The 15471-nt window shown below is 52.7% G+C and overlaps 1 protein-coding gene across 1 annotated transcript; it reads right to left on the bottom strand.

Annotated features, from left to right (window-relative positions):
- Nucleotides 1-816: 816 nt before the first annotated feature.
- LOC128067249 (beta-glucuronidase) lies at nt 817-13900 on the bottom strand. Its single transcript, XM_052660204.1, has 12 exons — nt 13541-13900; nt 11776-11961; nt 11247-11428; nt 10921-11063; nt 10559-10746; nt 10066-10218; nt 9670-9848; nt 9203-9349; nt 7343-7427; nt 5554-5730; nt 3727-3862; nt 817-2025 (listed from the first exon to the last, which is right to left on the bottom strand). Exons 1-12 carry the CDS (start codon nt 13751-13753, stop codon nt 1856-1858), a joined length of 1959 nt encoding a protein of 652 aa, XP_052516164.1. The 5' UTR covers nt 13754-13900; the 3' UTR covers nt 817-1855.
- Nucleotides 13901-15471: the final 1571 nt, after the last annotated feature.

The following is a 15471-nucleotide window of genomic DNA, read 5'->3' as shown; positions in this document are numbered from 1 at the left end:
TGTCCCTTGCACTGGAAGGCAGAGTCTTAACCATTGGACCATCAGAAGTCCCTATAAATGATCCTTACAATAAATACCATAGCCTCATTTCTACAGGTATAGAGTTGACTCTTTTTCTCTTAAATTATATGTAACTTAGAGAAGACAGAACCAGAATTCTTAGAGATTCCAGTTCTTGGAATTCCTGTGGGTTTATGATGTATGTGGTTGTCAAGAATTAATCAAGATGTTACTGCTTATAGTTCTTTGACCACATAGATTGTATTAATCAGCTGTTTCTCCACTGCTTTACTGTAGCTCACCTTGAATACTCCACTCTTATAATCTCCTAAAAAGTTAATATCTGCAAGAAAGATAATTTCATTGGAAATGCAGTAGGCCATATTTTATTGGATAGAACAAATGTGTCCTTTGTTAGGATCTTAGGACTTGAGAAAAGAATCTTACTCCTAATTTGTAAAACATTTAAGTGTGTCTGTCATGTTTCATTTATTTTTTGTTTGTCAGGTAAAGAATTTTCTATATTATTCCTTGACATTAAACTGGAACATAAAACCTGATTACTTCAAGGAACTTAGAAGTTTTAGGGTAACAAAAGAAATATACAGCCCCTAAAATTCCTAACTTATTACTGGAACAGACTACACTCTCATTTCTTCATGGAGCTTGGAAAGAAAGGTTTAAAAAGGGCATGAGTTGAGACATGAAATCCCCTACAAGTGGATCAAACTCTGTATTAAGAACTACATTGATTTATGGTCTTCAGTTTGATTGGACCGTATTTTTCCAAAGCTTTCAGCTTTAAATCAGGGTTGATGAACACTGAAATCTTACAATAACATCCCTTACTTAATGGAGCCTGTGGAAGAGGGGCAGGAGGATAGATTCCTAAGGAAAGGCCGTCCTCGGGAGCAGAGCAGGAGGCGGTACCAGGTACGGAAGCCTATCCTGTCTGCGGCCCGTGCGTTCAGTGGCCACATCTCCACCTACAGTGGAGTCGGTTGCGATGGTCCAGTGGGCTTCTACAGCCATCTATCCCTTTCAGTCCAGACAAGACGACGGCTGCGGTTGGAAGAACGTCCCAGCAGCACTGGTAACCTCTGAGCTCCCTTCCAGCTCCAACACGGCTCCATTCTTACCTTTCTTCTGCTTCTCCGTCAGCTTAGCTCCGGTTCACAGACCCTGTGCCTTCTTCTTCCAGCCTGATACTACTTTCTGGGAATTCGCTGAAACTTCAGCCCTTCTCTGGAGTTCCTAGCAGCTGTTCTCTACTGTCACCCACTCAAGTCAAGGCTGGCCCAAAGCGCGGGAGCAGGGCTGGTTTGGTGGCAGCACAGTTTGTAAGCCGCGACTCTGAATGGGGCATGAGTGCTGAGGAGAGGTTGCCCAAGACTCTGTGCTTGGTTAAGGCTACGGAAACAGGCTGAGACACCGAAAACAAAGGCAGATGCTTTTCAGCAGTATAGCTCATTCAGTTTACGGATGGTCACTTTTAAGCCAACTCTTTATGCTCATATGACAAAAGCCTTTATTTTCTTTTTCATTATTATTATTATTATTATTGGCCATGCTGCGGAACATGTGGGATCTTAGTTTCTCAACCAGGGATCAAACTCAGGCCCCCTGCAATGGAAGTGCTGAGTCTTAACCACTGGACTGCCAGGGAAGGCCCTACAAGTCTATTTTCACCTCTAATGTTCCCTTCTAGCAAATGACCACAAAATCCAGGTGAGAAGCTTCCAGGTCTGCCATGCCCAGTGCAGGAAACACTTGCTTTGTGTGCGATGGAAATAGCCCCCCTCCCTGGGGAGGAGGAGCTGGCCAAGCCAGTGTCTGCAGAGAGGTAGTTCTCGCTTTAAACAGTAAATAGGCCGCTTCCCACACACTGTGACATTGCTGCTGACCGCTGGTACCTGGTTTCATTGGCAAGTTTCCAGTATCTTTCTCGCAACAGGAAAGCTGCACTCTTTGGTTGTCTCTGCCGAGTGAAGATCCCTTTCCTGTTCCCGATCATCCGAACTGGTGCTAAAAACAGGGCAGAGGGTGTTTCAGATGACTTCTGATGGGGAAAATCAGAACCAGCCTGGAGCCAAGCTGGGCACTCAGCAATATCTTCATTCTTTAGAGCTGCTCGGCCTGCTGAGGACTCGGAAGTGGCCACGTTAATGGGTTAAAGACTTAAATACCAGTGCTCCCCAAAACACTTCAACTTTCATCCATTAGGGGAAGAATCCAAAAGTGTTTATCTTTTCCTTGCAAGATAATGTTTAAGACATTTAGGGTACCCAGCTGCCTGGTAACTGGAGTGGGGCTGAGACAAAGTTACTCTTTGAAAGGCTGGAGCCCTCTCTGAAAGGACTACTCTCCTAGAAGGAGCCAGAGTCTTGACCACTCACAGGTGCCCAAGGAGGATCTGCTTGTAGATATTAAAGTCCTTCCAGGCAGACTTTCAGCTGGGTCCCCACCCCTGGAGGCAGGTCTGCCGGAAAGGGAGGTAGAAAGAGCAGCTATGCTCCCAGCAAGTCTTCTCTCCACCCCCAAGAGAAGCCACCCCTTCTGTGAAATGGAAAGGTCTCTCCCACTGAAAAGTTCAAGACAACAATCATTTATTCCACGAAAAGCAAACACCAGGCACCGTGCCAAGCACTTCAAGTGGAATCTGCATGTCAGCCTGCGAGGTGGTGGTTGTTATCCTCACTTCATAGGCTTGTGAAAAGGTAGGTACCTTGTCCAAGGTCACACAGCTAATTCCTTACTACACAAAGCCAGTGCCCCTACTCACAAAACTAGGCTTCCGTCCAAGTTTATCTCCAGGAGCCACTAATCTCATTTGCCAAGCAGAGTGGAGGCTCGTGTTCTTTCTTTTTCCTCTTTCACTCTTGCCATTCTGATTTTTTGTTTGTTTGTTTTTTGGCCATGCTGCATGGCATGAGGAATCTTAGTTCTCCGACCAGGGTTCAAACCCATGCTCCCTGCATTGGGAGTGCAGTCTTAACCACTGGGCCACCAGGAAGCAACCCCCTCACACACCCCAAATTCTGATTTTTAATTAAACTTTAATCTTCCAAAAACCTGTCTTTGCCCAGAAATAATAAAAGGTAATTCCCACTGTTATCAGTTCTTCCCTACCTGCCCCAGCGTGCTCTCCTCAATTTACAATATATCAAGAAGCTAGTAACCTAGAGGGGTAAAAAGATACAGGAAACATTCATTTGGAAGTTTCTCATTGTTCTCACTAGAGAAAGTACAGACCATGTTCACTCTGAACGCTTTTCAACACTCCTACATTCAAAACCGTTTGATACTTACGTGTATTTGGTGAACCTGCCTTTCATAAGCAAATCATATAAAACAGACTGAAATGTCTCAGGTTTCTCAGGCTTTGTACTTAACCTAGAATCATGAGTGTATCCCAGTAAATCCAATGCAAGAGCCACTTTTTCCTCACACTGTTGTGAAGCACAGAGGAAAGCTGGCCACCTCTGCCTTGACACAGACGCCTCTCCCATTTACTTCAGAAAATGATTTGCATTACCTGCAGCACACAAGTAATCAGCTGCTTGCTCAACACAACTGACTTTATCCTAGGAAATCCTTTGTGTAGCCTGCTTTGATGATATCAGCCTTCCCTTGCTTGTTTCCAGGGTTCTTAGAACCAAATGTCCTGAACATGCCCACCAGAAACAAAGAGAAGGGGTACATCCCGTGCACCCAAATCCCACTTACATTGATTAGTCATGAAATCAGCAAAATTCCAGATGAGCTCGCCAACCACATATTCTTTACGTTTTTGGTCCAGAACCACATGATACTGCTTGAGCAGGCCTTTCTGATACTCTTCACTGAACATCAGTGGTGGATCCTGGAATTCAAGGCAGAGAGAGAAGTTAGGAGTCAGAACCAGCAAAACCGTAAACATTAGATAAAGATCCATGTGATGATGACCAAAATATCTGTCCTTGTGGTGGGCTACAGTGCCTGCAGGACTTGCTGATACTGGTGGAGGGCCAAGCCAGTGTGTAATGTAGCCCAGGGTTTAAAAAAAAAAAGGTTTAAAAAACAACAACTACTACCTTAATTAGTAACTTCTTTATTTATAAACTTTTTTTTTTTTTTTTTGGCCACACAAAGCAGCTGGTGGAATCTTAGTTCCCCAAACAGGAACTGAACCTGGACCTTCAGCAGTGAAAGCGCAAGTCCTAACCACTGGACCACCAGGGAATTAGCATTAAACGGAATTTAATATTTGCTTTACTTTTTTCTACCTATATTCCCCACTGCAGTCTTACAACGGAACTACACTAGGAATAAAGTACGTCTCTGGATAATAAATTTAAAACCCAAGGCTGAAATAGCTCCCAATGCATAATTTGAGCACTGGTGTGACTCAGCTTTAACTTCACTCCAATTCCCCTGTATCTGATCTAGGTATTTAGCCCACTGACTATTCAACAAATCATTATTTAGCATCTGCTTATATGCCAGGCATTAGGGACAAAGTAACAAACTAGAAAGATAGGGTTCCTGTCCTCATGGGCTTTACAATCTGGCAAGACACAAGCTCTAAGTGAAACAAGGGTGAATTGAGAGCATGTAATGTGTGGGGGGCGGGTGGCAGGAGGTTAGCAGGGGGCGCAGATGCAGCAGGGGCCACAGAAAGCTTCACTGAAGCTGAGACCTGCCAGGTGAGGAGGGAACAAAGCAGAGCCCACATCTATGGACTCAGTCTCTGGAGAAGAGCTCACGTCTGTCGTGTGCTGAGATATAATGATCTTTGAGATGTTCTCAGAGCATAAGGTCTGCGTTTTCATCTCATGGGAATGTGTGGGGGGTGCTCGTCTTTGACGCGCGAGGAGGCAGCACTGCAGTCATCTGACAAGAGAACCAACCCCTGTTGTCTTGGGTCCTCCTTCCCGACGAGGAGGATTAAAATGCTATTATACAGGATGCACTGCAGATACAACTGCGGAGTGCTTAGGAAGCCAAGGGAAACCGTTTAATCTCCCTCCTGGAGCCCCCGGTCTGGTCACGGAGAGAACCAGGGACCATGGGAGCTCACGGTGTTCACCTCTGCCCAGCGAGGTGGCGTCCTCCTCCCCAAAGAGTGGACACCTGAGCTGAAGCATGAGCGCAGAGTTGAGTTCCATTAGCTGGTGATGGTGGAGCTAAGAAGGGCTTGCTGAACAAACAGAACAGACCAGGATCCGGGACTGAAGGCCTGGGAGAGGGCAGAGGGCACGGACAGCCCCAAGCACAGATTAGAGCTTCGTCTTGTGGGGTCAGGGGAAGCCAGGGACAGGAAAAGGCTTGGATTTTTCCAGGGACCACTTGGGCAGCCTGTGGGAGGCTACCTGAGGACCACGCACATGGAACAGAGGCTGAGTCCGGGCCAGCCGTGTGGAGAGGCAGCTTAGGGCCAGCCTGGTAAGCTGTGGGAGGTGGCCAGGACAAGGGAGGGAGGGGGAAGGAGGCAGATCTCTAGCCTGGGGCAGTGATGACTGACATCACTGTCCGAGAGAGGGAAAAAAGAACCCCCGTCTTCGATGCACTTACCTCGTGAAACCCTTCAATGGCATCTGCTCCGTACTCGCTCTGAATCATCGGCTTCTGGTAGGCCTTATACCAGTTCTCGAACTGGGTTGCCAACTGCAGCTGAATCACTTCCATGTGCCCATAGTCATGGTACCAGGAGTAGTAACTGTTCACACAGATCACGTCCACGTACGGCGCCTGCAAGAGCATGGGGAGAGTCCACCAACCAGGAGGGTGGAGGACTCACACTCGGGGTGCTTCTAGAGGAGGTAAGAAGAGTGAGGAAAGTGCGTTAGATGCGCACAGGCAGGAAGTACAATCAGAAGGGACCTGAATGGAGCGAGTGAAGGGAGCCAGCCTCTCGTTCTGGGCCGGCACCCCTGACCTGGCTGCAGCTGGGCTCCGGGAGGGCGATGAGAGGCAGAGCTGGCCGCAGGCACGCCGGCCCAGGGGAGCTCATCCAGGCTGGACTTCCTTCATCTCTAGGTTGCGCTCCTGTCATTAGTCATCCCCTTGGCCCAACTGAGGGCCGAAGGCAGTTTTTCTCCACACAGAGCCTCCTGAGTCCCCTTTCTGAGCTACTGTCATGGGCCCTGAAGAGACTGGACAGTTCCCTCCTAGGAGGGCAGCCCGGGTTGGGGGCAGCACCGCCATGAATCTGAGCAATGCGCTGCTCGGTAGCAGCAGCGTGCTGACCGCAAAGCTCACCTGAACCCACGCTCGCCTGCAGAGTCTGCACTGGGACCCATGCTGTCCATCTCTCCCAAGGGACTGCAGCACCCTTCTGAGCTTGAGGCAGAAAGATGCCGCTGGGAAGCGGCACCTCTGGGTGGGCACGTGACCACAGCTCACACATCCCAGCGGATGAGCCTGGCAACCTTCTCGGGGCACCAGCACAGGCTCCCTTGCCCACCAGAGCAGAAAGGGATGCCACTGAGACTTTGAGACGCCCAGGTCTGCCTGTGCCCCGCTGGTGTTCCACCACAGTCGTGTTCCTTTGAAGGGATGGCACCGGATCACTGGGGCTGCAAACCATCGGGTCCATGTGACAATGACAGTGCTCACACCTACACTTGAACAGGGTTTTCTTATCCTCCCTTTCTCGAGAGGATTTCCCTTTCTGGAGCACTTCTTAGGACTGGCCTCAGTGCCTTAGTGAAGCATCTTCTTGCTCCTGTTTTACAGCTTTTGTGCAACAACTCAACACAGTTTCTGAGGGGCTGCTGTGCCCAGGGACCGTGAGAGGAGCCATGGGGTCCAACCGGCTGGGTGAGCCTCTCCCTTCAATTTTCAGTCCCCCCGACCCTGGATCACAGCAGTGGTTCCCAAAGCTGACTGATGCCTGGAATCACTGAGTTTTTTTTTAAACACAGATTCCTACCCTGGACATTATAAATCAGAATCACAAAATCTGGACCTCTGTACTTTCAAAAAGCTTCCATTTGTGGCTCCAACAATCAGCCAAGTTGGAGAAACACAAGTCAATGATGACTTTAAGCTTCCTTAAACCTCTGCCCTTTTCTGAGCATATTAAACTTGGGTGCTTAAAATTAAATCAAAGTGTAGAGATATCAATGAATTGAAAATGAACTGAGAAGGAATTCGACCTCCCTATGCCTGACCTCCTTAGTGTCGAGAAACTACACTGCCTGGCAAATCCCTCCCTGGCAGTTCTCTTTAACCCAAAGACCATCTATGGAAACGGTCAGACTGGCTGCTCGTGGTCCCTCCCAGCAGCTCATCTCAGCAAGCATCAGGGCAGGACAAGAGGACAGGCGGAAGGAAGATGTGCAGAGACCCCCAGGCTCACCCCCAGGTCTGCTTCATAGTTGGTGTTGGTCACAAAGGTCACGGGCCGGGAGGGGTCCAAGGCTTTAGTGTGGGCAATCAGCGTCCTGTCCACGGAGGGCAGAAGACATGGTGCCATCAGTCTGAGGAGGGCCTCAGGCACCCCTCTTGAATCCCCTCCTTTCCATCTTCCCAGACATAACACCCCCACGACACGGCTCTCCTAACTGCCTTCTAGAGCATTTCAGGTAAGCAAACATGGTCCTCGAGACATCATGTTTCCTGACATCATTCTGTCTTCCTCCCTTCCCAGATCTTGGCTCCCGACCCGTCCCCCAGAGGGGCCATCCTCAAGAGATGAGAGTCACAGCTGAGATCTCTGAGCTGGGCGCTGCCAAAAGCAAGTTTCCTCATCTCTAACGAAACTAGGATGTTGTGCAGGTTAGGATGAGTATTAATACAACACATCACTAGGGAGCGTGTCCTGGGAGGCAAGCTGTGCACTGGGCACTCACTAGAGACTTAAATAGGCAAGTACTGGCTTGGCCAGAAAGTTCATTCGATTTCCTGAACAATGTTATGAAAAAACACAAACGAACTTTTTGCCCAACCCGACCTCCAGCTGTGTGTCCAGAGCTCGTCTTTGCCCAGAAAGGTCCACTACACAGAGCCTCCATCCAGGACAGGAGGATGCAGGCAGTGTCTCCTAGGGAGTATTTCCATGGCCTCTGCTGCCTCCGCAGTAAGTGAAATAATTCTCCACGCCCGGCTATGCTACAACTTCAGGATGGGAAGAAAGAGAAGGAACCAAGGAACACGCCAGGAGGCTGGCCCACTGTGGGGAGATGGCCCCTGTGTGAGGTGTCTGCCCACAGCAATGCCTGGAGGATGGGGGAAGTTACTGGTATGCAGTGAATGGGCAATGAACTTCAGGTGACCTGGTCCTGTCTAACAACGTAACTTTAGGATAGTTAGAATATGCGCGGCTTGTAAAATCTGTTTATAATTATATGCCTAGGTAAGTCAGCTTTATAAAGCTTAAAGCCCCTTTACAGGGGAACTCAAAACCATTGCAAAGTGGTTTTGTGCAGTTCTAACATGTACTAAATTTCCCAGGAACGGAAACAGCATAAATATCAAGGAAAGACCCAGGTGGCTTAGTGGTGAAGACCCGCCTGCCAAGCGAAGACGCGGCCTTGATCCCTGGGTCAGGAAGATCCCCTGGAGAAGGAAATGGCAACCCACTCCAGTATTCTTGCCTGGGAAATCCCAAGGACAGAGGAGCCTGGTGGGCTATGAGGTCGCAGAGAGTCGGACACGGCTTAGCGACTAAATAAGAGCAGGGCTTGGATTTGACTGGAACTCTATTGGCCACGGCTCAGAGCCTCAGAAAAGGGCAGAACAGAAGGAAATGCTGCTCGTGGCACCAGAGTCGCAGGCTATGCTTTCCAGCCCTATCATCAGCTTCTGCAGCTGTGTTTTCAGGGAGTTTCGCAGAAGGTGCAAGCGCCTGACTCCTTCAGCGGCCCTTCTGGAGAGTCAGGCTCACACATTTATGTATTCTTTGACAAATGTCTCTTCCTTATGTCAGGCCACGTCACTATCTTTTTTCTTTAATTTGAAGTTGCATGTATAAGTAGGTAGGTTAACTCTGCATTTCATTGCAGGGGTGTCAAGGAGACACTTGGCTGAAATTATGATCGGGGTGGGTGGGTACCTTGTCCCCTGAATTGACCAAGGATGGATGCACCTGGGCTGGGAGTCGCCCACACGCACCGCAGGGCCCACCGCCACTCTCCAGTGGCTCCCAGGCAAGGCTGAGCTGGGCCAGCAGGCTGCGGTCTCACCCGGGACCCGGCCCAGGCAAGGCAGGAGCACTCACTTGAAGTAGTAACCAGCCGGTTTCAGGAAGGAAGCAGGCTCATTGGCCACGGACCACATTACAACGGCCGGGTGATTCTTGTCCCTGCGGATCATTTCCTCCATCACCTCCAGGTGGTGCTGCAGAGACACGTTGCTGAAGCTCTCCCTGGGGGCCAAGGGAGGAGAGGGAGCAGGTCAGTCTGATTTTCTTTCCCTCTTGTAGAAACTCTGGGCTTCCCTGATGACTCAGTGGTAAAGAACCCGCCTCCCAATGTAGGAAATGCAAGTTGGATCCTTGGGTTAGGAAGATCCCCTGAAGAAGGAAATGGCAACCCACTCGTATTCTGGCCTGGAGAATCCCATAGACAGAGGAGCCTGCCGGGCTACAGTCCATGGAGTCCCAGAGTCAGACATGACTGAGCGACAGCATGCATGCACAGGCTGCCAAGCTGGGGGGGCCGCGCAGTGCAGGCAGCGGGCACTCACACCAGCGCGATGCCCACGCCGGGGCTCTCGTCGATGACCACGATCCCGTAGCGGTCACAGAGCTGCAGCACCTCCTCCGCGTAGGGGTAGTGGCTGGTGCGGAAGGCGTTGGCACCCAGCCAGCGAAGCAGGTTGAAGTCCTTCACCAGCAGCGGCCAGTCAAAGCCCTTCCCTCGGATCTGGGGGACAGCAGAGATGGGTGAGCCCCTGCCCTCGACCCCATCCCAGACACGTTTCCTCCAAGAGCTGGGCCCGCCGGAGTCACCCCATCAGCCCGCTATCCAGGCCAAGGACAGGCAGTGGTTTGGGGCGGTTTGCTCTGAGCTGCCCTCAGCCACTCCAGGGGCCGCCGGGAAGCGGATGGCGAGAAACAGGGACCCAGGAGCCCCTACTCACGTCTGAATCCTCATGCTTGTTGACCCCTCGGAAATAGAACGGCTTCCCATTGATGAGGAATTGGCTCTCGGTGACGGCCACGGTGCGGATCCCCACCGGGAGGGTGTAGAAGTCAGACACGGGCCCCATGGCCGTCTGCGCCATCATCTTCACCTGCAAAAGCCGAGCACTGAGCGTGAGGCAGCCTGACCGGCCTGAACCCCACGCAGCCTGACCTTCTCAGGACAGCCCCTGGCAAACCACGGCAGCCCACCTCTGGGACTGCAGGTGGAGACAGGCAGAAATTACATTGCTGGGAACAACAAGAAACTTTTGCCCACACTCCTGCGGGGCCTCCTCTTCCAATTCGGCCTCCCCACAGAGAGCTGAAAAAATCAGACTGGGGACTCTTCAATCCAACAGACCAGGAAGCTGATGTGACCAGGCCTGCTGAAGCTAGGGCTGCTGGATGGGGACAAACAGCCTCCCCCAGCCCAATCCTCACCACCATTACCTCCAACGAGTACAGGTAGGCAGGGTGCTCATGCATCAGGTACGGCCACCAGAGGTGGGCACTGGGCACCTGCAGCTGGCCCTCAGCTCCTGCCCCTTTGGCCACGACTTTGCCTTCCTCGTCCAGAAGAGACACGTCCACTTGGAAGTGGTCACTGCCCTGGACGATGATCTGGTAATTCACCAGCCCTACAGGAGACGAGAGATCAGATGAGAGAGAAGGTGGGGGGACGTGACCTGGGGTCCTACAGGTGAGAGCACCTTGAGGAGGGATGGGAGAGCCTGTCTCCAAGGGGATCGTTCCAAACAGGGAACCAAGCCACTCTGGGCCTGGCTGAGGGCAGATCCTGGTAGGAGCCTCACCAATGTCTTGGTCCACATCAGTGGTGACAGTAATGTCATCGATGTAGGTGGTAGGTGTGGTGTAGAGGACCACAGACCGATGCAGTCCCGCGTAGTTGAAGAAGTCAAACTTTGTGTTCTGGACAAAGTAACCCTTGGGGTACCTAGGACGGAGCAAGGAGACAGTGGCCTTGTCCCGAATCCTTCGATCTCAACTCAGATGTCTCCCTGGCCTCCAAGAGCCAGGGCCTCACCTCTGCTGAAGCCACCCTGTCCTCTGGTGGGAAGACGTCTGGGCAGGGTGGGGAGTGGGGGTGGGGGCAGGGGCTGGGCAAGGTGCTGCTCACATGGAGGGGTCCGTCTTGTAGAGGATGGTCCCAGGCGGCAGGGTGTGGGGGGACAGCGTGTTGTTGATGGCGATGGTGATGCGGCAGGAGGACAGGGGCCCGCTCTGGACCAGCTTGCTGATGTCAGCCTCGAAGGGGAGATGGCCCCCCTCGTGCTCGACCACGTGGACCCCATTCACCCACTGCAGATACAGAGAGACAAGTGGGGGTGGGGCCCAGCTGTTTCCAGCATACCCCTACACACAAGTGCAGGATGAGGGAAGCGGGCAGAGTGGGGCGGTTTGAGGGTTTTGCCAGCTGCCACCGACCTCATGAGTGGAAGAATGGGGCTCCAGGGAAATAGACGAGACCACTCTCCGCCATCCAGGGCACAGACCCTAAGCTTGGGGCCTTAAATGTGCCCTGCCCCCACATGTGCCCCAGAGGCAGGCTGTCAGGTGGTGGCTGGGAGCAGGCTCCCCAGGACAGCCCATCCCCCGCCCCGCCCCGCGCCTGGACACCCGCTCTGCCTGCCACCCGCTGCACTGACCACGATGGCATAGTAGTGGGCGCTGCCGATCCTCAGAACCACTCTCGTGCCCAGGTCTTCCGTCCACCGCTGGGGCAGGGTGAGCTCCCGTTCATACCACACCCAGCCAACAAAACTCCGCAGCTGCCCATCCTGGCCCACGTCGTTGAAGCTGGACGGCACCGGCATGTCCAGGGTAGGGCCCGACTGAGGAGACAAGGGCGGGAATCAGGTCCAGACCACCCAGGAAACTAAGGGGCCAGGTCCCCCAGCAATTCTGCCTGCAGGACAAAGCTGGACAAAATGACTTCTCCCCAGGGCCTTTCCTGGTGGCCCAGCGGTGGGAATCTGCTTTGCAATGCATGGACACAGGTTCGATCCCTGGTCTGGGAAGATTCCACATGCCGCAGGGCAATTAAGCCCAAGCAGCACAAGACTGGATGCAGCCAAATATTTATATGGCTGCATGTTAAAATATTAAAAAAAAAAAAAAAAAAAGACGTCTCCCAGACCCTCCCAGATTCCAGACCACCCTACCAGCAACTCACCAATGCCTTTTATGGCCTCATTTAATTTTTACGACTCCATGAAGCAGACCCAGTCACTCACTCACTCACTCTCTCAGGGGTGCACAGGGAACACCCACATGGTGTTCTAGGCCCCGGGAATAGGACACTGAACAAGGCCTCCGCTGTCAGCGAGCAGTTCTATGTGGAGAGTGTGGGGAGGGGCAGGGAGCTATCTTGGGGTCAGGGAAGGCCTTTGGGGGCCAGGACCCATGAGATACAACCTCTGGACATCCTGGCAGAACCCGAGCCCCACAAGGAACCCCTTGAACCTCTTGACCCTGAATACCTCAGGAAGAAGGCAAGGCAGGAGTGGACAGACAGCTCAGTGAATCTGGAAGCAGCTTGGGGAAGAGCTTCCTGAAGACACAGATGGGACACGGGAGCTTGGAGGAAGCGGGATTCCCTGCCCCTCACAGCTGTATGCCCAGTGGCTGGCCCACGCCCTGCCACACAGTGAGGACGCAGTAAATACTGACTGAACGAATGGATAACTTTCTGATGACACCAACAGCTAGGAGGCTTTGTGTCCAAGGTCTGGTGGGAGCAGAAGTTCTTTCTCAGGGCAGCGGGCACTCGGGGCTCCATGGAAAGTGGTGTGCCCAGGGCCACAGCCAGCCCGGGGCAAGAAGGATGTCCAGAAATGAGACCCTAACTAAGAGGAAGATGATCAACTGACTGCCACCGGGAGGAAGGCTGGCCGGGGAGCCGGGGCCGCTTTCAGAGGAAACTGTGAGTGGGGCACGTGCCCGGCTCCCCCGCCCCTTTCTTCCTCTGATGAGGGCTGAGCGGCAAAGACTGAAAAAAGAGGATGGAGGTGACCGTTGGATGCTCACGGCCGACCCCCGACCCAGTTCTCTGCCCAGAGGGAAGACCTAGAAGGGGGTGCTCAGCTGGATGCCAAGCCCCGTTCTCTACCTAAACCTTGGAACCCAGGGTTCTTCCTCCCAGGGCAAAGGTGCGGCCCCAAAACGTTCAAAGACTCCTCTCCAGCCACTGGCATTAGCTCGCGGCAGGGACACCGCTCCGGCTCCGCCTCCCCTACCGAAGTCCCGCCCGCCCATTTCCTTCTGCCGGTCATTCTCCGGGTGGGTCGACCCCACGGCCCCTTAGGGCCGTCATCAGCTCCGAGGGCACAAGGGAAGGCTCCCCACGCCCCCCACACCGGGCTTCCAGGAGCTCCCCGGCCCCGGCCCAGGTCCCGTCCCCCGAGCGCGCACCTCCCGCAGCGGCGCCCGGTACCACTGCTGCTCGAAGCCCTGGCGCCGGTTGTCGGAGAAGTCGGCGCGGAAGCTCCAGAGGCCATCCAGCTCCTTGCGCTCCCGCGACCGGCTCTCCCGGGGATAGAGCATCCCGCCCTGCAGCAGCGCCAGTCCGCAGCCCCAGAGCAGAGGGCCGAGCACGGCCCAGGCGCCCGCCGATCCCCGGAGCATGGTTGCAGTGTGGCTCGGGCAGCCAGCTGCCTGGCGTCCCGGGCCGCTTGCTGATAACGAGGCCGGGGCGGGGCCTAGAGTCACGTGTCCCGCCCCCGCGCCATCTTGGCCAGTCGGGGCACACCCTCCCCACGAGGCCCGCGCCCCTCAGGCCGCGACCGGTCCTCCTTCCTGCCCGAGGGCTGCGCGGCGGAGGGCCCGCCGGGAGCCGGAGCGCCAGCCCGGACCCGGAAGGGCGGAGGTCATAGCTCGCAGGCTCCGCACCCGCGGGGTCACCGCCCTCCTCAACCCTGGTGTCCCCAGCTGCTGGCGCCCAAGGCGGCTGGTCCAGGCCCGCGAGCCAGAGCTGGACCTGAGAGACTGCCAGGTTGCCCGCCACACACACCGATTCTCCAAGGAGACCGGCTGGGGACGCCTCCACTCGCTTATGCCTGCAGGACACCGGTAAGCTCAGGCGAAGCCTGTATGCCTAGTGCCCTCCGGCCCGCAGGCGTGATCATCCGGCTCATGGCCTTGACCCTGGGCCTCCACCAGCAGTCCCCTGGTCCCCGAGCCCCTACCCAGGGGCCCTGCGCTCCTTGGCATTGCGCACGTACACATAATGAGATGGAGGCTGTGGTACCAGGATCCTGGCCTGGATGCGTTTGCTCCTACAGTTACTTGATTTTTAAATTAATTTTTTCTCTGATGTCATGTTCACCCAAGCAAACCTTCGGGCTTGGACCTTGACACTGTAAACAGAGTAGATCCCAGGATAGTACAAATAAATAAATTGCAAGAATTGGCAAGGCCTAAAGATTTTTTTCTCCCAAATGCTTACAATATAAAAATAAGAAAAAGTAAGATGCGAAAGTTTATACTGTATGACCCTAGTAGTGCTAAAATTAAATCCACACAGCTGTAGATAGATGTGAAGTGTTATTATCAGTGTTACAGGTGATTTCCATTTTCTTCTTCATATGTTCTGAGTTTTTGAAAATTTCTGTCATGAACATGCCTTAATTTTATAATCAGAATGAAAACAGTGGGAACTTGCCTGAAGTTCAGTGGTTAAGACTTCCCCTGCAATGCAGAGGGTGTGGGTTTGATCCCTGGTCAGGGAGCTAGTATCCCACCTGCCTCTAGGCCAAAAACCAAAACATAAAACAGAAGCAATAATGTAACAAATTCAATAAATCCTTCAAAAAATTTTAAAAAAGGTCCACATTAAAAAAAAGAAAGAAACCAATGATCTTAAAACTAGCACGGCGGCACACATATGTTGATCTGTTTCTGTATGTGTCTGTGTCCAGGCGCTCAGTTGCTCAGTCGTGTGCCCCTCTTTCCAACCACACAGGCTATATATAGCCTGCCAGACTCCTCTCTCCATGGGACTTGCCAGTCAAGAATGCTGGAGTGGGTTGCCGTGTTCATCCAAGTGCATATTCCTGACTCAGGGATCAACCCTAGTCTTTTGCGCCTCCTGCTTTGGCAGGCAGACTCTTTCCCATTAGCACCACCAAGAAAGAAAATAACTATTTTAAAGCTCGCAAATGGGCACAAATAAGTCAAGGTTGATCTGCTTTTGTAAATTAATAACTTGATTTTCCATTTGAGAGTCAGCATGTATACATTTAGTTAGTTGAAAGTTGATTTTCTACTGTTTGATGGAGTTCAGAGAACACTTGGTTTCCGAACATGTGACCCTGACATCCAGACCCTGAAAGCTGAAGTCCACC

Source organism: Budorcas taxicolor, chromosome 2 (assembly GCF_023091745.1).
Source record: "Budorcas taxicolor isolate Tak-1 chromosome 2, Takin1.1, whole genome shotgun sequence".
In the NCBI taxonomy this organism is placed as follows: domain Eukaryota; kingdom Metazoa; phylum Chordata; class Mammalia; order Artiodactyla; family Bovidae; genus Budorcas; species Budorcas taxicolor.
This window is presented reverse-complemented; position numbering and strand designations above follow the sequence as displayed.